The following is a 26,689-nucleotide window of genomic DNA, read 5'->3' on the forward strand; positions in this document are numbered from 1 at the left end:
CCTCTGCCTCTGCCTGTGTGTCTGTGTGTGTGTGTGTGTGTCTCATGAATAAATAAATCTTTAAAAAATAAATAAATAATAAAAAATAAAGAAAAAAGAAAACAATATAAAAAAACAAAAAAATGGTTGTCTGAAAAAGGAAAAACTATGAATCTTTAGTGAGATTAACTAAGAAAAAAAGAGAGAAGACTCAAATTACTAAAATCAGAAGTGAAAGTGGGGGCAGTAGAACCAAACTTACAGCAATAAAAAGCATTAGAATACTATGAACAACTGTACATGAACAAATTAAATAACCTAGAAGAAAGGGACAAATTCCTTTAAACACACCATGATCGTTAATTTCACATGTCAGCACAACTAAGCCATGGGATGTCCAGATATTTGATCAAATATTATTCTGGGAGTTTTGTTTTTTAATTATTTTTAAATTTAAAAATAATTTTATTCTGGAAGTTTTTTGAGGATTTTTTTTTTTTTTGAGGATTTTTAAAAAGATTTTATTTATCTTAGAGAGAGCATGAATGAGGAAGGGCAAAGGCGTAGGGAGAGGAGAGGGAGAAAGAATCTGAAGCCGACTCCACACTGAGCATGAAGCCCCATGTGGGACTCGATCCCACCACATGAGATTATAACCTAAGCTGAAATCAAGAGTTGGATGCTCAGCTGACTGAGCTACCCAGGCACCCCTTTGAGGATGTTTCTTTGGGTGAGATTAACATTTAATCAATAGATTGAGTAAAGTAGATTTCCTTCCCTGATGTGGATGGGCCTCATCCAATCAGTTGAAAGCCTGAAAAAAATGAAAAGGCTGACTCTGCCCTGAGTAAGAGAGGTTTTCCTGCCTAAAAGCCCTTGAGCTAGAACAGCAGCTCTTCTCCTGCCTTCAGACTTGAAGTGAAACATCAGCTATTCCTGGGTCTCAAATCTGCCAGCCTTGGGACTAAAACTACTGGCATTCCTGTTTCTCAGGTCTTTGGACTGGGAGCTCTTCTGCCTCTCTAGCTTGCCAAGTGACTCTGTAGATCTTGGGATTTGCAAGCTTCCCTAATTGTGTGAGCCAATTCCTTATTATATATGTAGGGATACCTGGGTGGCTCAGCAATTGAGTGTCTGCCTTTGGCTCAGGGCATGATCCTGGGATCCAGGATTGAGCCCCACATCAGCTTCCTCCCGGGGAGCCTAGTTTTCCCCCTGCCTATGTCTCTGACTCTCTGTGTGTCTTTCATGAATAAATAAATAAAATCTTTAAAAAAATAATTATATATGTATGTGTATATAATACATATATACATATATATGTTTATGTATATGCAGCCTATTGGTTCTGTTTTTCTAGAGAGCCCTGACTAATACACACATTACCTAAAATGTCTCAAAACAAAACAAAACAACAGAAATCTCAACAGACCTATAACAAGTAAAGAGATTGAATCAGTAATCCAAAACCTTTCAACAAAAACATAGAGATGGCCTACAGATACATGAAAAGATGGTCCATATCATTAATTATCAGGGAAATGCAAATTAAAACCACAATGAAATATCACTTTACACTGTCAGAATGGCTAAAAATAAAAGACACAAGAAAAAGCAACTGTTGGCAAGGATGTGGAAAGAAAAAGAAACCCTCATGCAGCCACTGTGGAAAACAATATAGAGGTTCCTCAAAAAATTAAAACTAGAAATACCATATGATCCAATAATTCCACTACTGGATATTTACCCAAAGAAAATGAAAACACTAATTCAAAAAGATATACACACCTCTATGTTTACTGAAGCATTATTTAGAATAGCCAAGATATGGAAGTGACTCAAGTGTCCATCCATAGATGAATGGATAAAGAAGACATAGTATGTATATATATATAATAGAATATTACTCAAAGAACATTTGCCACAATATGGATGGACCTAGAGGACCTTATTTCACCTAGTGAAATAAGTCAGAGAAAAATAAATACCATATGATTTGAGTTATATGTGGAATTTTTAAAAAGGGAGCAAGCACTAAGGGTGAGGGGCAAAGGGAGGGGGAGAGAGAAACTCAAGCAGACTCCACCCTGAGTATGGAGCCCGATGTGGGGCTCGATCCCACAACCCTGAGATTGTGATCTGAGTTGAAACCAAGAGTTGGGACACTTAACTGACTTGCCACCCAGGCACCCCTTATATGTGGAATATAAGAAAGAAAGCAAATGAACAAACAATGGAAAAAGGAGATAAAAAACAGACTCTTAAATATAGAGAACAAACTGGTGGTTGCCAGAGGGAAGGTAGGAGGGGAGGATGGGTGAAATGGGTGATGGGATTTCTGAATACACTTATCCTAATGAACACTAAGAAATGTATAGAATTGTTGAATCATTATATACTGTACACATGAAACTAATTAATACTGTATGTTAATTATACTTCAGTAAATAAATAATACCAACAAACAAAAATCTTCCAATAAAGAAAAGTCCTGGACCTGAAGGTTTCACCAGTGAGTTCTACCAAACATTTAAAGAAGAATTAATATCAATCCTTCCTAAACTCTTCCCAAAAATTGAAAAGGAAATCTTTCCAACTCATTCTATGAAGTCAGAATTACCCTGATACTAAAGCCAGATAAGAAAAATTAGGTTAGAGTAATAAAATTAGAAATTCTAAATATAAATTTATTCTAAATAAATTTAAGTAGTAAAATTAGATTAGAAAACTACAGCCCAGCATCCCTCATGAATATAAATGCAAAAATCCTCAACCAAATATTAGCAAATTGAACTCAACAGCACACTAAAAGAATTATTATTCCTCAAAACTCGGTGGTATTTGTTCCTGGAATGTATGGGTAGTTCAACATAAAAGAAACAATCAATGTAATACATTATATTAGTAGAATAAAGGGGAAAAACACATGATCATCTCAACTGATACAGAAAGAGCATTTGATAAAATCCAACCTTTTCATAATAAAAACTCAGAGAACAAAGAATAGAGGGAAAATTCCTCAACATGATAAATGGTATTTATGAAAAACCTAGCATCATACTCTACAGTGAAAGACTGAAAGTATTCCCCCTAAGATAGGGAGCAAGACAAGGATGCCAACTTTAACCACTGCTATTCAATATTGTACTGGAAGTTCCAGCTAGAGTTATTAGATAAGAAAAAGAAATAGAACTATCCAAATTGGAGAGAAAAACGTGAAACTATCTCTATTCATAGATCATATGATCTTAGATATAGAAAATCCCAAAGATTCCACAAGACAGCTAGTAGAGCTAATAAATGAATTCAACAAAGCTAAACACACAAAAATAAGCTGTGTGTCTCTGTTTACCACAAATGAACAATCCAAAAAGGAAATTAAGAAAGCACCTGGGTGGCTCAGACATTTATGTGTCTGCCTTTGGCTCAGCTCATGATCTGAGGGTCCTGGGATAAAGCCCCCGTGTCAGGCTCCCTGCTCAGCAGGGAGTCTGCTTCTTCCTCTCCCTCTGTGCTTGCTTTCAGTCTCTCTCTCTCTCAAATAAATAAATTTTTTCTAAAAAAAAAAAAAAAAAAAAAAAAAGGAGTGAAAAGGGCAGCCCGGATGGCTCAGCGGTTTATTTATTTTTTTATAAATTTATTTTTTATTGGTGTTCAATTTGCCAACATATAGAATAACACCCAGTGCTTATCCCATCAAGTGCCCACTTCAGTACCCATCACCCAGTCACCCCCACCCCCGCCCACCTCCACTTCCACCCCCCCTAGTTCGTTTCCCAGAGTTAGGAGTCTCTCATGTTCTGTCTCCCTTTCTGATATTTCCCACTCATTTTCTCTCCTTTCCCCTTTATCCCCTTTCACTATTTTTTATATTCCCCAAATGAATGAGACCATATAATGTTTGTCCTTCTCCGACTGACTTATTTCACTCAGCATAATACCCTCCAGTCCCATCCATGTCGAAGCAAATGGTGGGTATTTGTCATTTCTAATGGCTGAGTAATATTCCATTGTATACATAAACCACATCTTCTTTATCCATTCATCTTTCAATGGACACCGAGGCTACTTCCACAGTTTGGCTATTGTGGACATTGCTGCTATAAACATCGGGGTGCAGGTGTCCCAGCGTTTCGTTGCATCTGTATCTTTGGGGTAAATCCCCAGCAGTGCAATTGCTGGGTCATAGGGCAGATCTATTTATAATTCTTTGAGGAACCTCCACACAGTTTTCCACAGTGGCTGCACCAGTTCACATTCCCACCAACAGTGCAGGAGGGTTCCCCTTTCTCCACATCCTCTCCAACATTTGTGGTTTCCTGCTTTGTTAATTTTCCCCATTCTCACTGGTGTGAGGTGGTATCTCATTGTGGTTTTGATTTGTATTTCCCTGATGGCAAGTGATGCGGAGCATTTTCTCATGTGCTTGTTGGCCATGTCTATGTCTTCCTCTGTGAGATTTCTGTTCATGTCTTTTGCCCATTTCATGGTTGGATTGTTTGTTTCTTTGGTGTTGAGTTTAAGAAGTTCTTTATAGATCTTGGAAACTAGCCCTTTATCTGATACGTCATTTGCAAATATCTTCTCCCATTCTGTAGGTTGTCTTTGAGTTTTGTTGATGGTATCTTTTGCTGTGCAAAAGCTTCTTATCTTGATGAAGTCCCAATAGTTCATTTTCGCTTTTGTTTCTCTTGCCTTCATGGATGAATCTTGCAAGAAGTTACTGTGGCCAAGTTCAAAAAGGGTGTTGCCTGTGTTCTCCTCTAGGATTTTGATGGAATCTTGTCTCATATTAAGATCTTTCATCCATTTTGAGTTTATCTTTGTGTATGGTGCAAGAGAGTGGTAAAATACAGCATCCATTCCTGATCAAAACTCTTCAGAGTGTAGGGATAGAGGGAACATTCCTCAACACCTTAAAAGCCATCTACGAAAAGCCCACGGCAAATGTCATTCTCAATGGGGAAGCACTGGGAGCCTTTCCCCTAAGATCAGGAACAAGACAGGGATGTCCACTCTCCCCACTGCTATTCAACATAGTACTGGAAGTCCTAGCCTCAGCAATCAGACAACAAAAAGACATTAAAGGCATTCAAATTGGCAAAGAAAAAGTCAAACTCTCCCTCTTCGCCGATGACATGATACTCTACATAGAAAACCCAAAAGCCTCCACCCCAAGTTTGATAGAACTCATACAGCAATTTGGCAGTGTGGCAGGATACAAAATCAATGCCCAGAAGTCAGTGGCATTTCTATACACTAACAATGAGACTGAAGAAAGAGAAATTAAGGAGTCAATCCCATGTACAGTTGCACCCAAAAGCATAAGATACCTAGGAATAAACCTAACCAAAGAGGTAAAGGATCTATACCCTAAACACTACAGAACACTTCTGAAAGAAATTGAGGAACACAAAGAGATAGAAAAATATTCCATGCTCATGGATTGGAAGAATTAATATTGTGAAAATGTCAATGTTACCCAGGGCAATTTACACGTTTAATGCAATCCCTATCAAAATACCATGGTCTTTCTTCAGAGAGTTGGAACAAATTATTTTAAGTTTTTTGTGGAATCAGAAAAGACCCCGAATAGCCAGGGGAATTTTAAAAAAGAAAACCATAGGTGGGGGCATCACAATGCCAGATTTCAGGTTGTACTACAAAGCTGTGGTCATCAAGACAGTGTGGTACTGGCACAAAAACAGACACATAGATCAATGGAACAGAATAGAGAATCCAGAAGTGGACCCTCAACTTTATGGTCAACTAATATTCAACAAAGCAGGAAAGACTATCCACTGGAAAAACGACAGTCTCTTCAATAAATGGTGCTGGGAAAATTGGACATCCACATGCAGAAGAATGAAACTGGCTCAGCGGTTTAGCGCCGCCTTCAGTCTGGGGCCTGATCCTGGATAAAGTCCCACATTAGGCTTCCTGCGTGGAGCGTGCTTCTCCCTTTGCCTGTGTCTCTCCCTCTGTGTGTGTGTGTGTGTGTGTGTGTGTGTGTCTCATGAATAAATAAATAATCTAAAAAAAATAAAAAAGAGTGAAAGGAGAATTCATAGAATTGAAGGAAATATTTGCAAATCGTATTTATAAAGGTTTAGTATCCAGAATACATTTTGTTTTATTTTATTTTATTTTACTTTTTAAGTGTTTATTTATTTATTCATGAGAGACACAGAGAGATAAAGAGAGAAAGGCAGAGGCACAAGCAGAAGAAGAAGCAGGCTCCATGCAGGAAGCCCGACATGGGACTCAATCCTAGATCTCCAGGATCATGCCCTGGGCCGAAGGCGGCGCTAAACCTCTGAGCCACCAGGACTGCCCTATCTTGTTTTAGTTTAAAGATTTTATTTATTTATTCATCTGAGAGAGAGTGAGCGAGAGAAAGAGCATGGGGGAGGGGTAGAGGGGGAGGGTGAAGCAGACTCCCTGCTGAGCAGGGAGCCCAATGCGATGTGGGGCTAGATCCGAAGACCCTAGGATCAAGACCTGAGCCGAAAGAAGACGCATAACCAAATGAACAACACAGGCACTCCCAGAATACATTTTAAAAACTCTAATAACTCGGGATCCCTGGGTGGCGCAGCGGTTTGGCGCCTCCCTTTGGCCCAGGGCGCGATCCTGGAGACCCGGAATCGAATCCCACGTCGGGCTCCCTGTGAGGAGCCTGCTTCTCCCTCTGCCTGTGTCTCTGCCTCTCTCTCTCTCTCTCTCTCTCTCTATCATAAGAAAAAAAAAAAACTCTAATAACTCAATAACAAAAACACTGTTTAGCAATTTAAAAATAGGCAAAGGGGGACACCTGGGTAGCCAGCGGTTGAGCATCTGCCTTTGACTCAGGTAGTGATCCTGGGGTTTCGGTATCGAGTCCCACATCCGGCTCCCTGGAGGGAGCCTGCTTCCCCCTCTGCCTGTGTCTCTACCTTTCCCTGTGTCTCTCATGAATAAATAAATAAAATCTTTTTTAAAATAAAATAAGGGCAGCCCCGGTAGCGCAGCGGTTTAGTGCCGCCTGCAGCCTGGGGTGTGAATCTGGAGACCCGGAATCGAGTCCCGCGTCGGGCTCCCTGCATGGAGCCTGCTTCTCCCTCTGCCTGTGTCTCTGCCTCTCTCCCGCTCTCTCTGAATGAATAAATAAATAAATCTTAAAAAATAAATAAATAAATAAAATAAAATAAAATAAAAATAGGCAAAGGACTTGAATAGAAATTTTGCCAAAGTATAAGATATAAAAATGACCAACAAACATATGAAAAGATCTCAATGTTATTGGTCATTAGGAAACCCTTGTACATTGCTGGGAAATGTAAAATGATGCAGCCAATTTGGAAAACAATTTTGTGGTTCTTCAAAAAAATTTTTTTAATAATAAATTTATTTTTTATTGGTGTTCAATTTGCCAACATACAGAATAACACCCAGTGCTCATCCCATCAAGTGCCCCCCTCAGTGCCCGTCACCCAAAAATTTAAACATAGAATTATATTATGACGGAACAATCTCACTCCAAGGCACACACTCAAGAGAAATGAAAGCATACATTCCCACAAAAATTTATACATGAATGTTTAGAACAGCATTATTCATAAGAACCAAAAGATGGAAACAACTCAAATGTTCACCAACTGAGGAATGAAAAAACAAAATGTGGCACATCCATACAATGTAATATTATTTATCTATAAAAAGTAATGAAATAGTGATACATGGTACAACATGATGAACATTCAAAATCTTATGGTGTGTGTTGAGGAATAAGGAGTGTGTTCATGGGTACACCTCTTGTTTAGATGATGAAAATGTTTTGGAATTAGAGGTGATTATTATACAACCTAAAAACTATGGAAAGGGGTGAATTCTACGGTATGGAAATTATTTTTAAAATAATATTTTTTTATATGAGTAAGAGGGAGCCATGGGTGAGAGATTGGTATCCTGAGAAAAGGTGAAGTTAGGTGAGGTAATATGGTCCAGACACAAGGTCCAGCTGGAGAACAGGGTCTGATTGTGCTCTGAAGGAAGAGGGGAAAAGACAAGTGTTTGTGGTAGAAGACAATCCAATAAGAAAGTGGGATTCAGTGGCAAAAAGGGATGGTGGCTAAAGGAACCTTGTGATGAGAGGAATAAAAAGACTGGTTACAAAGAGAAGCCCAGTCTTGAGTATATAAAGAAAAAAGTCTGCAGGAGAAGGTAGGGTCTAGTATCAGAGATCCAGGAGCAAAGATGAAAGTCAGGTGGAGTCAAAAAAGGTAAAATGATGGGACACCTGGGTGACTCAGTTGTTGGGTGTCTGTCTATGGCTCAGGTCATGATCCTGGGGTTCTAGGATCGAGCCCCAAATCGGGCTCCCCAAGGGAGCCTGCTTCTCCCTCTGCCTGTGTCTCTGCCTCTCTTTCTCTCTCTCTCTCTCTCAATCTCTCTCTGTCTCAAATAAATAAATAAATAAATAAATAAATAAATAAATAAATAAATAAATAAATAAATAAAATAAAAATGAAGTCTAGGGGCACTTGGGTGGCTCAGTGGTTGAGCGTCTGCCTTTGTCTCAGGTTGTGATCCTGGGATCCCGGGATGGAGTCTCACATCAGGCTCCTCACAGGGAGCCTGCTTCTCCCTCTGCCTATGTCTCTGTATCTCTCATGAATAAATAAATAAAAATCTTTTAAAAAGTGAAGTCTATAAGATTTCCATTTCTGGCATTTAGCTCGGCTAGATATTATGAAATGTCCTTCCACTGCAAAACACCCATATGCTGGATAAATTAGAGCAAATCCTATTTTTAAATGCATTCCTGAGCTCAAAAGAAAATAAGGGAAGCTTTCAATAAACAAAAAAGAAGAAAAGAGAAAAAGAAAAAGAAAAGAAAGGGAGGGGCATTTGGCTGGCTCAGCATGTGAGTCTTGATCTCTGGGTTTAAATTCAAGCCCCACACTGGGTGTAGAGATCATTTAAAAATAAAAGCCCTTAGGGCAGCTTAGTGCTTTAGCACCGCCTTCAGCCCAGGGTGTGATCCTCGAGACCCGGGATCAAGTCCCATGTTGGGCTCCCTGCATGGAGCCTGCTTCTCCCTCTGCCTGTGTCTCTGCCTCTCTCTCTCTGTTTCTCATGAATAAATAAATAAAAATTTTTTAATAAATAAAATAAAATCTTAGGAAGGAAAGGAAGAAGGGAGGGAGAGGAAAGAAGGAAGGAAGAAAAAAAATTCTAGAGCCAAAATTAGACGGAAAGCCAACATTGACACTAGGGCTGCCTTAAAATATGCCCTAACCAGAGACCTAAAGCTTTGCTGGTTATCAGCCTCACTAAGGACTAGTATTTAGATTTGACAAAGTAAGGGAGCTGAATCCAAGAACAGCACATAAAGCCAAGCACCTGAAAAGACTGTGTCTTGAAGAAGTGACCAGAAAAATCTACACGCTGGCAATAAGAACCAACAAGAAAACCAATCTGTCTCTGGTGACACTAAGAATTGGGAGGAGGGACCAATTTGAAAAATAGAGAAAATTAGCAAAACTGAGTGGAAAGGCTAACAACATTAATGTTAATATTTTTCCCTAATAATTTATAATCATAGTCCTAGTCTCATGCAGTCCTGGGATTTGAATTTATACCATGCTCACAGACTGAGAAATCCCAATACTAGAAATAAATAGAAACAGTTCTAGGTTGGTAGTGTCCCCTAACACCGAGGAGAAACCAAAACAAATCACCCCAATCCAGGCTCTTCAAGATTCACAAAGTTAAAATGTAACCAAATACAAGCTCCTAATAATATGCATATCAAACATACAAGGAATCAGACCTCCATAAGCAAAAGTCTACAGAAATTAAAAACAGAAAAATAAGATGTTCAGACTGTAGATACTGAAATTATAAGAAAAAATACACCAAGTAAACAGATTTGAAGTATTTTAAGGATGTTTTAACTGAAGAGACAGAGATAATCACTATGTAGAACAGAGAGAAGGGACATTTAGTCCAACCTGGACCTTCAGGGTGGTTAACCCAAGAAGATGATGCCTGAATTAGGACAGAAGGACACTTAAGAATTAGCTAGGTATAAAAAGTGGTGAGGGCATTCTAGATAGAGAAATCAGAATTCTGATGGGCAAGGATTTGAAAGCAATGAAGAGCACAGGGGGCTGAGGGGAAACTACAAACATTCCTCTGTTATTAGAACAACAAATGCAAGTAGGTAATGGCAAGATAGGTTAAAGAAGTAGAGAGAGATCTGTAGATGGAGGGTTCTCTATACCATGTAGGAAATATGGTCTCATTGAAGGATTTTAAAGAGCGTGATACCATGGTCATTTTTGTCTTAGGTAGATTGCTTTGGGAGTAATGAGGGGAGAGGATTTAAGATGGACAAAGCTGGAGGAATGGAGATCAGCTAGGAGGAAACTGCACAGTTTGTGGGAGAAATGATGACAGCCTGGCCTAACAGGGTGACAATAAGAATGGAGCAGAGAGACAGATTTAAGAAACAGCAGATAAAATTAGCAAAAGTTGGAAAAAATAAAGGGGGAGCAGTGTAGAATGGGTGAGTAGGTGATACTGGGTGAGTAGGTGATACTGATTGCTTTAGGGAACACAACAGGAAGAGCAGATTGGGACAGAAGGAGAAAATGATGTAGTTACAAAGATGATAGGCTTGGCATACCTGTGGGAAATTGAGCTTGTGAATGTTTAGCAAGCAACTGGAATTTACTAGACTGAAGCCCATAGAAGTCAGTTCTGAAATAACTAACCACATGAGTGCCTTCTGACTACCTAAGAGAATCTACTTTAGAGAATAACACACATAGTCATTAAAAATGATGGTTAGGAAAAGTGTACAGTGTGTAGAAAAGGTTTACACTAAAATATGAACTGCTTTCCTACCTTACAAAAACTTATATTTATTTAGTCAATATAAAAATTGACTAATAATGAATGAATGAATGAATAGCAATAAATAGCAAAGTCTGGAAAGAAATATGTCAAAACGCTATGGAAATTATTTTGAGATTGGAATTCTACGGGATTCTTTCTTCTAGTTTTTCATATTTTCTAAGGTCAGTATATGATACCAGCATAATCAGAACAACTGTTAAAAAAAAAAAAAAAGACAGCAATATTTCTTCCTACTTCTAATGAGAATATAGCTAAAGTTCCTATCAAACCCAAGACCAGACATATAGTAGCCCCTCAATAAATGCAGTAAAGTATCAATACCTGGAATTTGAAGGCAGATGCCTCAGATTTTCCTTAAAAAAAAAAAAAAAAAATTTTTAAGGAGCCTCTGCACCCAACGTGGGGCTCCTAATTCCCAATCCCAAGATCAAGAGTCGAATGCTCTAACGACGAGCCAGCCAGGCACCCCAGATCTTGCTTGTCTGCTAGAGGCCTCTCCATGGTGGGCCTCCACAGAAGGGATCCCGGGTCTGCCTCTGCCCCTCCATGAGTGCGCCCCACCCCAGTCCTCCAGACACTCTGCCATAATGGGCTGGTGCCTGGCTCCTTCCCATCCTTCCCACTGGCACCCCCATGCGGCCTCACAGCTCCCTTCATCTCCTCTGAAAAAACTTGCCTGGGGCCAGGACCGGCATCATCCCTCGCGTGGATGAGTCTGAACCAAGAGTAGCTTGAGAAAATGACCTCTCCTGGAGGAGTGGCTCCTTGAGGTCCCACTGTCCCCTGACGAGTCCAGACATTTTCAGGACACCGGCTTATCAGGGACACTGGACCAGACCATGTCCACGTGGCTAGGCTAGTGGGGCTAGGCTGCTGGCGGGGCCCTTACCAAGACTTCCGTAACGAGGAGGCGGGGACCGGAGGGCAAAGAGAGGGGAAGGGGAAAGGAGACTAAGGCGGCTTGCGAGTTGGGAAGTGAAGGTGAAGACGCTGCGGAGTCCACGCCTCAACGCTCTGACCGGGGCGGGTCCTCCGCGCAGCCGCCCCACCCAGAGGCCTCAGCTGAAGTCCAGGTGGGGTAATCCCGCGGCGGAAAGCGCCTGGGGCGTGGGAAGAACCCCACCAATATCTCGGCTGTGAGCTTCACTGCCCCGCTCACCTCTCACGCAAGCCATGGAGGCTGATCAGACGGGAAGCGTCCAGCCTGAAGGTAGGTGATGCCTCAAGAGATAGCTACTAGGAAGCCTGAGGAGAGTTCGGAAGCCCCGGAGGAGGCCCTAGGCGGAGCCACTCCAAGAAATCCTGCCCGTGGTTCATGATGCTGAACCCTAACCAAATACTATTAGGCCACTCCTAGGGTTAAAGCTGTGGGCTGGGTAGGCAAGATCTCTGCCCTCAGATATTTAAAGCACTAGTTACAATCTGGTGTGGACAGTGTCGGTGAGGGAGGGGAGAATAAGAGCAACCATCCTAGCTTAGGAAGGTGAAGGAAGGACTCTCAGAGGGCCACTTTCACGTAGCAGAAAGATAGACTGAACGCAAGAGTTTTTAATGATGAAAAGTTCCATATGATGGCTTCTGGTTCCTTTGAAAAGTGGAGATCTGGCACATCTGCTAGGAGCAGGGGCAAGAGAAGTTGAAGAAAGTTAAAAAGTCTGAATTGATTTTGAGTAGGATGGGAGAGTTTTTAAGGAATATGCAGTAAGCTCCAGGGAATTTTGTCTGTCTTGAATACTCATGTATTCCAAGTATTTAGAACAGGTAGGAAAGCAGTTAATATTTTAGTGTAAACCTTTTCTACACACTGAACACCCTTCCTAACCATCATTTTTTAAAATTATTTATTTATTTATTTATTTATTTATTTATTTATTTATTTATTTATTCAGAGAGAGAGAGAGAGGCAGAGACACAGGCAGAGGGAGAAGCAGGCTCCATGCAGGGAGCCCAACTTGGGACTCGATCCTGGGTCTCCAGGATCACACCCCGGGCTGCAGGCAGCGCTAAACCGCTGCGCCACAAGGGCTGCCCCCTAACCATCATTTTTAATGACTATGTGTGTTATTCTCTAAAGTAGATTCTCTCAGGTAGTCAGTAGGTACTTATGTGGTTAGTTATTTCAGTGTCTAGCACATAGTACACACTTAATAAATGGAATGTGTGAATAAATGCTTTTCAAGTGATAGAGGAGCTGACCATTAATTGTAGACCATGAATTAATTAACAGTGACATCAACGCATATGATTTTATCCAATAGGGCTGAGTCGCTTCCTAAAGGCAGGTCTTAGAGGCAGAATTGGGATTTTGCCAGGTAAAAATGATGAAAGGAAGAACTGAGAAGTATTTAGGATGCGATTAAGTGATGGACCTTGAAGTCTAGCATAGAGAAGGAGGAAATGAAGGCAAGAGGTTGTTGATGGACAAGGAGAAAGTGGAATAGATGTCCTAACAAGGCTGAAGAACTGGCATCTCTTGGACAAATCTAGAGGTTGAAGTCAGAGGGTGGGATGCCAAACTATTTCAGAAGACAGAATAGTTCCTAATGATGAGGCTTCGGATATGGCCATAGCTGGATTGGAGCCAAGGTAAAGGACTCTAAGATGAAAAGGTCTAGGAATTGAGAGTCACTAAATCGGCTATACACTCAGATGTTTAGATATCCCATAGATTCCCCCTCTTTAAGATGCTGCCCTGGGTCCATCCAGCCCCTTCCCCAATCTTCAGAGGATCTGCAATTACACTTCAACTTAAGTCTTAGATCCTAAAATGGTAATGGCATGGCTGAACCAGAAAACAGAATGGAGAAGTTAGAGAGGGCCATAGTGGACATCTATTTTGTTTTATTTTGTTTTGATACAAAATAAATATGCATACACTTTTCTGAAAACAGCATGTCTATTTCCTGTGAAGGGACTACCACCAAATCCGGGCTTCTTTAGTCTCAGTCCATGTGCAAGTACAGTATGACTCTGACCTGTGAGCAGTTCAGGAGTTCAGGGATAGATTCACGACCAACTAGAATCCATAAGCACAATGTTGTCAGAACACCACCACATTTTCAGCTTCACTTGAACCTGCTAGGACACAAAACCTGAGAATAAAGTCAGCACAGAAGAGAGCCAAGAAATAGAAATTGAATCCTGATGACATTGGAATGAGTCCCCGAATGAACCCTACTACCTCAAGCCAACCAGCCCTAATCCTGGACTATTCAGATATGAGTCAATATATACACGTTTTGCTTATACCTGTTGGATTTTATTTTCTGTCACTCATATCCAAATAATTCATCACAATGCAAGGGGGTTCTCAAACTCTGGCCCTGCCTTCTGGGATAGCTCTGTGTGTTTATAAATTAATAATTTATATGTATTAATATATTAATATATAATATATATTAACTTCTCTGTGCCTCAGTTTCCATTTATGTGAAAAAAGTAGCAATACCTACTTCAAAGAGTTGTAAAGATTAAATGGAGTTATAAATGGAGTATAAATTTGTTCCACAACACTGAGGAACAAGATACATCACGTTACTTAATTTTTCTAAATTAAATCTGGTTCAAAAATCTCATTTACTAGTGTTGGAAGATGTCCAATATTAAATCATGATGTGGCAGGGGGGAGCTTTTTTCTTCTTTAGAATTATATACATTGACCAACAAAACAACTCTCCACCCACCCCCCAAAAAAACCCAAAACACTTAGAAAATAACCTCTGGTCTTAAGTCTATCATGGTTGCCACTGGGATGTGCATCGTATAAATGCATATGGTCTATTCAAAGGCAGGTGGCTCCACAGCATCTCTGCACACCAGCATTTTTGCAGCAGTTCCCAAGACTGTGGCTGGATCTATAGTTCTCTAACCATTAAATAGGTTCTCCCCATTAGAAGTCTTGCTGAAAAAAAAAAAAAAAAAAAGTCCTGCTGCCTCTTCTGTACAGACCCTAACACTCATGGAACCCATTGCTATATCTCTTTTCTCAAACTCCTAGACACACTTTTATCCTTGGCATTGCTTCTTTCAATCATCTCCCAACTTCTTCTCAAGAACACCTAGCTAAATTAAATTCCCCTCCCACACAAAAGCCTGTATAAGGTTGTAGACTAGGTGTCTTGAAACTTTGATTTGGGACTAGAAAACATAAACTCTATTACCAATTCCATGAGACAAGAAATCTAGAATTCCTGGAGGAGAGGAGAGCTAAGTTACCTTTTTATCTTACCAGATGTCTCCTTTGGGAAGGAGTAGAAGACAACAATTAAGAGCTTGGTAAAATGTCTACCATAAATGTAAGTATATAGGTATTCAACATTCTTTTCCCTGTTTCCTATTAGGATTCAACTTACCTTCTTCGTCCAGAGGTATTGCTACCTCAAATACCAGGCAGGTAATACAAATGAGTAAAAGTGGACAAATATAAGAAAACAAAATCATAGGTACAATGATAAACCACAACTAGCCTTAGGCTTGGTATTAATGATGAGAACATGGTAAGAACCATGGTGAACTGAAGGGCACATGTACACTACAAGGGGAGCCACTGCTACTTAGCTCTTATTTTGTGGAAATGAGAGTCTAGTACTGCCAGGTTTTAAACTTGAAATACTATTATGCACAATCTACTAGTTTTACAGTGTTGGCTACTCCAGTTTTTAATGCTGGCCACATCGAGCCAAATATTACATATCAGTACATCATTTTAAGCCCTTTTATGGTTTCAGCTGCTACATATATGCTACTGGCTATAAAATTTTACATCTCCACCATAGACTGTTCTTCCAAGCTTCAGATCCACATATCTAATTGCCTCCTACCTAGTTTTTCCTTGTCACAGAAACCTCAAATACAAATGTCTAAATGGAGCCCATTACCTCCCCCCACCCATAAATTGGTTCCCAGGTCTGTGTTCTCTATCTCAGTAAAATGGCACTAATATATACACCCTGTTTCTTAAGTTAGAAACCCTAGAGTCATTCTCAGTTCCCATACTCCTCTATCCCATTGGTAATGAAGCCTAACCAATTATATCTTTGGTATTCTAGTTGAATTAATTATTCTCCATTCTTACCATCACTGTCTTGGTTTAGGCCTCATCTTTTGTTTTGCCTAAACTAAAGCAAGAATTCCCTAACTAATCTCTCACCTCAATCTCTTTGCCCTCACTAGAGCCAGTGTTCTTTCCAAGATACAAACTTAATCTTGTCACTTTCCTGCTCAAAACTTTTCAATGACTTCCATCATCTTCAGGGTAAATTTCAGTTTCTTAGACTGATATTGAGGGGCCCTGGTGAACTTATCTTTCCAGATCCATCTTTTACCACTTCCCCAACCCCCACACATCTAAATGCCTTCAGTTTCCCTAATGATACATGCTTTCTCTGCCCTAGCACCTAATACAGGTTGTTCCTCCTGCTTGAATTGTCTTTCTCTTGCTCCTTATGCTTTCATTTTCTTGGTTCCTCAAACCAAGCATTAATCATCTCCTCTAAAAAGCAGCCCCTGGGCAGCCCAGGTGGCTCAGCGGTCTAGCGCCGCCTACAGTCCAGGGTGTGATCCTGGGGACCCAGGATCGAGTCCCACATCAGGCTCCCTGCATGGAGCCTGCTTCTCCCTCTGCCTGTGTCTCTGCCTCTCTCTCTCTCTGTGTGTGTGTCTCTTGTGAATAAATAAATAAAACCTTTAAAAAAATAAATAAAAATAAAAAGCAGCCCCTGAGAAGCAAACCCCTTCCCTGGGCTAGTTAGATATCCTCCTCTTATCCGATAGTACCCCATGCATACTTCAATTTTGTCTATTACTTGACTGTTTTCACCCTACTGAAATGAGACCTATTTACTGCAGAGACTGTCTTATTTCTATCTCCTCAAGACTGAGCACAATATCTGATCCATAGTAGGTATTCAATAAATACATGTTGAATGAATGAATGAATGAATGAATATATAAATCAAGTCCAACCCACGATACCTAGGGGAGAAATCTTTCTGGCCTGAAATCACATAGCTTAGGGTGGCCTGGGTGGCTCAGCAGTTTAGCGCCAGCTTCAGCCCAGGGCCTGATCCTGGAGACCCGGGATCGAGTCCCACATCAGGGTCCCTGCATGGAGCCTGCTTCTCCCTCTGCCTGTGTCTCTGCGCCTCTCTCTCTCTCTCTCTCTCTCTGTCTCATTAATAAATAAATAAAATCAAAATCCTAGAGAACACAGGCAACACCCTTTTTGAACTTGGCCACAGTAACTTCTTGCAAGATTCATCCATGAAGGCAAGAGAAACAAAAGCGAAAATGAACTATTGGGACTTCATCAAGATAAGAAGCTTTTGCACAGCAAAAGATACCATCAACAAAACTCAAAGACAACCTACAGAATGGGAGAAGATATTTGCAAATGACGTATCAGATAAAGGGCTAGTTTCCAAGATCTATAAAGAACTTCTTAAACTCAACACCAAAGAAACAAACAATCCAACCATGAAATGGGCAAAAGACATGAACAGAAATCTCACAGAGGAAGACATAGACATGGCCAACAAGCACATGAGAAAATGCTCCGCATCACTTGCCATCAGGGAAATACAAATCAAAACCACAATGAGATACCACCTCACACCAGTGAGAATGGGGAAAATTAACAAAGCAGGAAACCACAAATGTTGGAGAGGATGTGGAGAAAGGGGAACCCTCCTGCACTGTTGGTGGGAATGTGAACTGGTGCAGCCACTGTGGAAAACTGTGTGGAGGTTCCTCAAAGAATTATAAATAGATCTGCCCTACGACCCAGCAATTGCACTGCTGGGGATTTACCCCAAAGATACAGATGCAATGAAACGCTGGGACACCTGCACCCCGATGTTTATAGCAGCAATGTCCACAATAGCCAAACTGTGGAAGTAGCCTCGGTGTCCATTGAAAGATGAATGGATAAAGAAGATGTGGTTTATGTATACAATGGAATATTACTCAGCCATTAGAAATGACAAATACCCACCATTTGCTTCGACATGGATGGGACTGGAGGGTATTATGCTGAGTGAAGTAAGTCAATCGGAGAAGGACAAACATTATATGGTCTCATTCATTTGGGGAATATAAAAAATAGTGAAAGGGGATAAAGGGGAAAGGAGAGAAAATGAGTGGGAAATATCAGAAAGGGAGACAGAACATGAGAGACTCCTAACTCTGGGAAATGAACTAGGGGTGGTGGAAGTGGAGGTGGGCGGGGGGTGAGGGTGACTTGGTGGCGGGCACTGAGGTGGGCACTTGACGGGATGAGCACTGGGTGCTATTCTATATATTGGCAAATTGAACACCAACAAAAAATAAATTTATAAAATATAAATAAATAAATAAATAAATAAATAAATAAAATCTTTTAAAAAAATCACATAGCTTAGAGTTAGAGAACCCAAATCTTAATTTCAGCTCAGTGTTCAATCAGACCTAAACTGGCCTTTGATGGGGGTGAGGTGAGAAGAGAGGCATTAAAATGTACTGGGAAGGGATCCCTGGGTGGCGCAGCGGTTTGGCGCCTGCCTTTGGCCCAGGGCGCGATCCTGGAGACCCGGAATCGAATCCCACGTCGGGCTCCCGGTGCATGGAGCCTGCTTCTCCCTCTGCCTGTGTCTCTGCCTCTCTCTCTCTCTCTCTGTGACTATCATAAATAAATAAATAAAAAAAAAAAAAAAAAAATGTACTGGGAAGGCAGAAATTAAAGTTGACCCTGAAAGAGTCAATGTGGAACAGAGTGGTTGTTTTAGGAGAAAAGGGGGAAATGAGGAAAAATACTCAAGTGCATTTAATTTGTCAACTTAAACGTTAATGCTTGCCAAAAAGATCTCAAGCAACCTAAAGTCAAATAAGACAGTTCATAGCTGACATGAGATTTAAAAAGGGGGGAGGGTGAGAACAGACTCCATATATTAAAGATGGAACAAGTCTTGTAATTAGGAACCTTAAACAATTTTTTAAAAGATTTATTTATTTTAGCGCAAACAAAAGAGCATGGGGGAGGGACAGAGTGAGAGGGAGACAAGTAGACTCCCTGCTGATGTGGAGCTCAATGCAAGACTTGATTCCAGGACCCCAATACCATGACTTGAGCTGAAACCAAGAGTTGGCCACTTAACCAACTGAACCACCCAATTGCCCCAAAAGAAATAATTTTTTTAAAGATTTTATTTATTTATTCGTAAGAGACAGAGAGGAAGAGACATAAGGCAGAGGAAGAAGCAGGCTCCCTGTGGGGAGCCCAATGAGGGACTCCGTCCCAGCACCCTGGGACCACGACCTGACCCAAAGAAAGATGCTCAACCACTGAGCCACCCAGGCATCCCAAGAAATAATTTTTTAATATAGCATATACTATATACTATCCTAATAATATGAATTTGTTCATTTAATCCTCGAAACAACTCTATGTGGCAAGTAATAATATCATTCCCATTTTACAGGTGAGAAAATTGAGGCACTAGAAGATTAATTAGTTTGAGATTTCACAGATAGGAAGTGGCAGAGGTAGGATTTGAATAAAGCAGTTTGATGCTAGAATCCATGTCCTTAATGACAAGGCCTGAAGCATAATTCTGGCTTTGGCCAGACAAAGACAAAAGAGATCACTCAGGTTTCAGTGTTATGAAGTATTAGTTGCCTGGTACAGGCAATTTTTTTACTCTAAATTCAGGGAAAAGGCTGTTAGGCATGTGGGGGATGGGAGTTCTTTGTTCTGTGATGCAGTGATGACCTCGGGATAAACTGCCACTAGGCTGAGGAAAATGGAATGGCTGATAGAAGGCCTGCTTGGGACTGAAGGGGACATGGGGCTTCTTTGGAGCCAGTTGACCCATGCCCTGGCCTGCAGACACTGTGGCAGCAGCTGCCTCCAGAGTCCAGGGAATCTGGTAACACTATTCTTGTTCATGATTTGGCAGATTCGGAGGTGGTGGCAACTTGGGAGCTGGCGACAGCTTCAACTCTGGTACTCTGGGGACATGATGCAAAGCAAGGTGGGTGACATGGATATACAGCTGGGTGAATGACTATTGATACCACATATGAGTTCAGGTGAAAAATCACTGATATGGAATGACTAGAAGCCAATTACCCAGGTGAATGACTCTAAGTCTTACCTGTGAGGCTGGATGATGACTATTGATACCATATTTGAAGACAGGTGTGTAATTACTGACCCTAGATGTAGTTATGTAAGGGAATGCGTATCTCCAAATATGGGCTGGGTAATGGCCATTGATATCAGATGCATACGTGACTATTGGCTACAGATATGGTGAGTAACTTCCCTCTGAATTTGGAAAAAAGACTGAGGGCTTCATGACATACTTTGTGTCTTTGAAAGGTTTCATGCCTGAAGTATCTTTTTCTACTCCTCAGAGCCTACCACTTCTGTACCATGTGGCTTTCCTTGATCACTTATGGAAGCAGAAGTCAGAGGAGGAAGAGGAAGAAGAGGAGGAAGAAGAGGATGTGTCTCTGGATCCACTGAAGCCATGTTCTCTTCCCAAAGAAGCTCCCCTTGGAGAAGAAGCCACCACAGCCCCATCTCAACCACCCTGTGGTCCTGAGGACCTCCAAAAAGCCATACGGACACCAAAGCAAGTACATACACGCACCCCAAGCCCTTCCAGATCCTTCCCCACCTTTCAGATCCTGACCAACCTGCCTATGAAGCACAAAACAGCATCAGGAAACTATCTACATCAGAGAAAAAGCCAGTTCTTCTGGGGTCTCCCCTCTCTGCATAGTGAGTCCTTGGAGGCCATCTTGCTGAGCTCAGGTGGCCCCTCTCCCCTAAAGTTGTCTGTTGGTCCTTCTGCCTTCTTCAACAAGCTTGCCTTCCTGCCTAGATCCAACCTTCTGCTTCCCCAGTACTGCTCCCCAACTCAGCCTCCTACCCATGAAATCCATACTACAGAAGATAGGGAAGGGATGGCTCTTGATCCTCAGCAATTTTCTCCTCCACCTTCCCCTTCTGTCCCATCGCTACCCTTTCATCCTAAGTCCTTTCCCATGGACCACAAGGGAGTCCTGTCTTGTGCCAAGGCACATACACAGTGGTTTATGCAGCAGAAAGAAGTCCCTTGGGTCTCTGAGGATCAAACCCTGCACCTACAACCTGAACTCCAAAGAACCAGATGCTCCAAGCTCTCCCCCTACTCTGAGGTCTGGTGGGATGTACCACAGGATCCCAGACTCCAACAACACATTCTAGATTCACTCTCTGCCTCTCTGCTATATCATTCTAGCCTTCTGGGATTCCTGACAAGGTTTGAGGCCCCATGGAAGGCTATGGAGCAAAACAAGGACCCCAAGGCCTCTGCGCCTGCAAAGCCAGCTCCCAGCTCAACCCTGGCCTCCCTTTCAGAACTCCAGGAAGTCAGCCCAATAGAAGGGCTGCCTGGATCCCAGGTCCTCTGGGAAACCACAGGACAAAGAGAGCATCCTCAGATCTCTGAGCCTTCAATCCTGGTCCCTTGCCAATCTGTAGACCCCATGACAAAGTCTCAAGGAACTAGCCCCCTGGGAGCTCCACCTGGATATAAGACTCAGTGGAGAACCACAGTTTGTAAAGAGAATTCTCAAGCCTTTGTGCCTCCAATGACGGCTCCCTGCCAACTCCCAGATGCTCTGTCAGAACTCCAGAAAGTCATCCCTGAAGGAGGACTTTCTGCACCTAAGGACTTCTGGGAAACCATGAGTCACAGAGAGAGCCCACAGATCTCTAGGTCTCCAATGCCATCCCCCTACCCTCCCCTAGATCCCCTGCCAGAACCCCAGGGAGGCAGTTCTCTGGGAGATTCACCTAGGTATAAGCTCCAATGTGGACACAGAGAAAATTCAGGAAACCCTTGGGCCTTTAAGCCCTCAGCCCTAGACCTCAGCCCAGGGCTCTATGGAACCAGGCCTGAATGTGTCCCACCAAGATCAGAGACTCCATGGGAAGGTAAGCAGAGTAGAGATAATCTATGGGTCTCTGCAGACCCAGTTTCTTCTCCCAGTCTTCCCTCATCCTCTCTGCTGGTATCCCTAGAAATGAGTTCCCAGGAAGTCTTGTCTGAGTCCAAAACGTTGGGAGGGCAGAGAGAAAACCTCTGGACCTCTGAGTCCCCAGCCCCTGCCTATAGCCCATCTCTAGCTTCCATTCTAGAATTCCGCAGAATCAATCCTATGGGAGGCCTCACTAGATCAGAAGCTGCATGGAAGGACATTGAACATTCTAGGCATTCCTGGATTTCTGAGCCCCCATCTCTGGCCCTCAGCCCACCCCCAGTTCTTATATTGGAGCCCCTCATAGCTAGCCCCACAGGGGTCCTGTTTGATTCTGAGGCTAGATATGGGGATATAAAAAGGAGAAAGAACTCTTGGACTTCTGAGCTTCCAGTTTGCAGCTTACCCCAAGACCCACATGGAACCAGATCTTTGGGAGCCCTGTCTGAGTGTGAACCTATTGAAGGGAACAAGCAGAAAGAAACCTGTTGTGTTCCTGGGTCCCCACTGTGGGACCCCAGTCCACCTCCAAACTCTAAGTCAAAGTCTCACATAAGTGAGCCTCCTAGAGACCAATGTACCTGTAAGCCTAAGGGAAAAGCAGTGGAGCAGAGAGACAACTGCTGGGCCACTGAGCTCCCAGCCTCAACCCCCAGATCTCTCTCTGCTCCTCTACTAGATCCACATATTGACCTTGAGTTTGTGTGGAGGAATGTGCAACCAAGAGGGATCCCCCAGGACTCCAGCCCTCCAGCAATGGATCTCCTGCATCCAATACCCTGGCCTCCCACCTTAGCTAAAGCTCTGAAGATTGAGCCCAACCAGTCTGACATACCCAAGAGAGAGTTGTTCCCAGGGGCAAAGGCAGAGACTCCATCCTCCCAGAGAGAGGCTGTCCCAGAGGTGCCCTCCACCTCTGGGATCCAGGCCTGGCACTGGAGTAGAGAGTTGGGACTCAGGCTAAAAAAACTACAGCAGAGCCCCGCTTCCAGATCCCCTGACCCAGGTCAATCATTTGGCAGCTCCCTTGCCCTGAGCTCCACAACTCCAGGCTCCTGGAGACTCTCTACATGCCCCCCACGGCAGAATAATCCCCCTAATTTGTGCCCCCACTCTTCAAGCTGTCATCCCCCAAAAGTTCACAGCACAGTAGCTCAGCCTGTCCAGATCTCCCACTGTTATCACTCCCACTCTTCTTCCCAGCCTCTGCCACAAAGGTCTGGCAGGGCCGAACAAGGGTCTCAGAAAGAGGAAAGAGTGAAGGTGAAGATGGTGGCCCAGGTCTCATCCCAGGGGCCATGTGCTCGCATACAGACTGGTGAGAATGGCCCAGACCTAAGCGAACCCTTAAACCCTGAGGTTCTGGCCTCAGGCAATGGAAAGAACAAGGCTTCAACCCTATCTTCAGCCAAAAAGAGAGAGAGACCCAGGAAACCCAAAGCAGGAGACCACAGAAGAGGGGATGCAAGACTGGTGTCATCCACAGTTACAGGGAAGAGCCACCCAGCCCAGGCCAGAAGACCAGTGGAAGGTCCTTTAAACAGACTTTCCCAAAGATCTCAGCATAAGGACCAGAGTTCTCGACACATTGCTTTCCCTCAGCAGCTTCACTCTAAGGCTGCAGGTCCCCCAATTCAGCAAGGGGCAGGGCTGAGAGCTGGTGACATCCTGACCCCTCAACACTGTAAGCACTGCCATTGGGTCCACATGGAAAAGCATCTCTCTTCCCCCACACCTCGGGTTCCACTTACCAGGAGTCTCCAAAGAATGTTAGCCAAGTTTCTGGGTACCCATGGCCCCTGCCAACTAAATCCAGTAAGAGGAGGAAAGACTGGTAGTACTGACACCCCATAACCCAAGACCTGAAGCCAAACCAGTTGTGGGGTGGAAATAATAAACTAGCTAAACTAGACAAGTATCTCTCATGTCATCTTTAGTCTGAGGTACTAGTAATGTCAGTTCCCTATTAACTTCTGCTATGGCTGTATTCCCTCAGGAACAGAGAAGTAGAGTTTTCAAGATTCTGCAGGCTAAACTTTTAAAGCCCTTCACAGGACAGCCCGGGTGGCTCAGTGGTTTAGCACCCGCCTTCAGCCCAGGTCATGATCCTGGGGTCCTGGGATCCAGTCCCACATCAGGCTCCCTGCATGGAGCCTGCTTCTCCCTCTGCCTGTGTCTCTGCCTCTCTCTCTCTCTCTGTGTGTCTCTCATGAATAAATAAATAAAATCTTTAAAAAAAAAAAAAAAAGCCCCTCACAAATAATTAGCCTGGAGTCCACACATCCCTACTGTACAGGGTGAAGCTGTAAGGCCAGAACAGAGTCCACTGTTGCCCTTGAGAAAAACTTCACAGCAAGTGAACAGAAGAAAAATACATCCATTCACATGAACACAATTGGTTTGAGGCTAGGCAGTTGTTCTTGGTCCCTTCGCCCACTTATCCACAAGTTCCCTACACTTCTGACCATTTCTTCTCAGCCCTCTGCTTTTTCTCTCCCTGGGTCAGTTCATCCATCCCCAAGACCACAAAAACAAGTGCCTTTTCATATGTTTAATGACCATCTGGATTTCTTCTATAATTGCCTATTCATATCCTTTACCCACTTTTCTGCTGCTGCCCTAACAAATTACCACAAAACAACACAAATTTGTCAGAAGTCTGACATGTCCCATGGAGCTGAAACCAAGGTTGGCAGGGCTGCATTTGTTTCTGTAGGCACTGAGAATTCATTCCTTGTCTTTCCCAGCTTCTATAGGCTGCCCACATTCCTTGGCTACTGGCCTTTATCCTCCATCTTCAAAGCTAGCAAAAGGAAGGCAAGTTTTTTCCACATCACTGATCTCTTCTGCCTCCCTCTTCAATTTTTAAGGACCCCTGTAATTACATTTGGTCCATCTGGATAATTCAAGATACTATTCCTATCTTAAAGTCTATATCTTTTTTAAGATTTTATTCATTTATTCATGAGAGACAGAGACATAGGCAGAGGGAGAAGCGGGCTCCATGCAGGGAGCCCAATGATGCGGGACTCGATCCCAGGACTCCAGGATCACACCCTGCGCCCAAGTCAAGACACCCAACAGCTGAGCCACCCAGGCGTCCCAAAGTCTAACTACCTTAAGGTTAGCAATCTGAATTCCAACTGCAAATTTTAATTCCTTTTCATGTAAAATAATATATTCACAGGTTCTAGGGATTAGGATGTGAACATCTTGGAAGGGCCATTATCCTACTTGCCACAGATATTATCCTATTATGTAGGCTGCAAATATTTTCTCCCAATCTGTAGTTTATTTTCGAATTTTAAGATGGCTTTTACAGTACCAAACTTGAAAATCTTCTATATAATTAAATCGACTGACATTTTCCTTATGGCTTCTAAAATACTTCCTTCAGGCACTTTTGCAGTTTCATATATTTATGTTTAGATTGTTACTTTTTGAGTATGGTGTGATGTGAGAACCTAACTACCTCCACCCCAAAATATAGGTCCACTTTTACCAATACCATTAAAAATGTCTTCAACTTGGGCAGCCCTGGTGGCTCAGTGGTTTAGTGCCACCTTTAGTCCAGGGCATGATCCTGGAGACTGTCCCTCGTGAGGCTCCCTGCAGGGAGCCTGCTTCTCCCTCTGCCTCTCATGAATAAATAAAATCTTAAAAAAAAAAAAAAAAAAAAAAGATGTCTTCAACTCATCCCATTAAGTGTCATATTCCAAAATATGGGTCATTTTAAAAGCATCTATGTAGGCTTCAGACCTATGTATACAATAGCCTATGAGATATCATCTCATATTCAATTTGTCCAAAAATAATTTTCCCTTTAAGCTCTTTTCCAATATGCCCATTCCTATTGAAGGCTCAATACTGAAGTCAGAGCCTTTCATCCCTGACTCCTCCTTTCCCCTCACTTCCTAATCTAGTCATCAATTAGAACCCTGTCAGTTATACCTATGAAATGTATTGCAACAAATCCATCTTCGCCACTCCATCTCCACCATCAGTCTTAGTTCAGTCATTTCTCATCAGACTGGTTGCCCTATTCTTTCTAGTCCATCCTCCACATGGCTACAATTCTCTGGAGGTCAGCTGACCTACACTCTTCAACAAGTGTCACAGAAGTTTGAATAAAGGAACGTACCAGATGCAACCTGGGTCCTAGACTGGGTATTGGTTTGATCAAGAACTATGAGTAACAAAACCCACTAATAAATGTCCTTAAATTCCCTTTGCACACACACAAAAATTGTGAATGACATATTCAGATCACTTGAGAAACTGAGTATGGTAGGAGTATCAGATTAAATGAAAATTTACTGAAAGAAAAAGGTGGAGATCAACTTAAAAAGACAAAGCAGTATGATCTTTTTGTTGTTTTTTTTAAAAGATTTTGTTTATTCATGAGACACACACACAGAGAGAAAGAGAGAGAGGCAGAGACACAGGCAGGGGAGAAGTAGGCTCCATGCAGGAAGCCCAATCGGGACTCCAGGATCACGCCCTGGGCCCAAAGGCAAGCACCAAACCGCTGACCCACCCAGGGATCCCCAGTATGATCTCATTTTGATTTTAAAATACCAAATGTACACCATAAGGGTATAATGGACAAAGGCCACTGGACCAAGTGAGACCACTTTCTTCCCGTAGAATAGTATGCATACCCGTCTGTTGTAAATGTAAATACAGTTCTGATTAAATATATGCTAAGGGAGATCCTTGGGTGGCTTAGCGGTTTAGCACTTGCTTTTGGCCCAGGGAGTGATCCTGGAGTCTGGGATCAAGTCCCCATCAGGCTCCCTGC

General features: G+C 42.4%; 1 protein-coding gene across 1 annotated transcript; it reads left to right on the forward strand.

Moving 5' to 3' along the window:
- The first annotated feature begins 19,630 nt into the window (after positions 1-19,630).
- On the forward strand, positions 19,631-24,530 carry SPATA31G1 (SPATA31 subfamily G member 1). The gene is given in 3 exon segments (XM_072841790.1): positions 19,631-19,889; positions 20,275-23,680; positions 23,683-24,530. Coding segments are annotated over 3 exon segments (3,681 nt in total). The 5' UTR covers positions 19,631-19,658; the 3' UTR covers positions 23,727-24,530.
- Positions 24,531-26,689: the final 2,159 nt, after the last annotated feature.

The sequence above is a fragment of the Canis lupus genome, chromosome 10 (assembly GCF_048164855.1).
Source record: "Canis lupus baileyi chromosome 10, mCanLup2.hap1, whole genome shotgun sequence".
Classification (NCBI taxonomy): domain Eukaryota; kingdom Metazoa; phylum Chordata; class Mammalia; order Carnivora; family Canidae; genus Canis; species Canis lupus.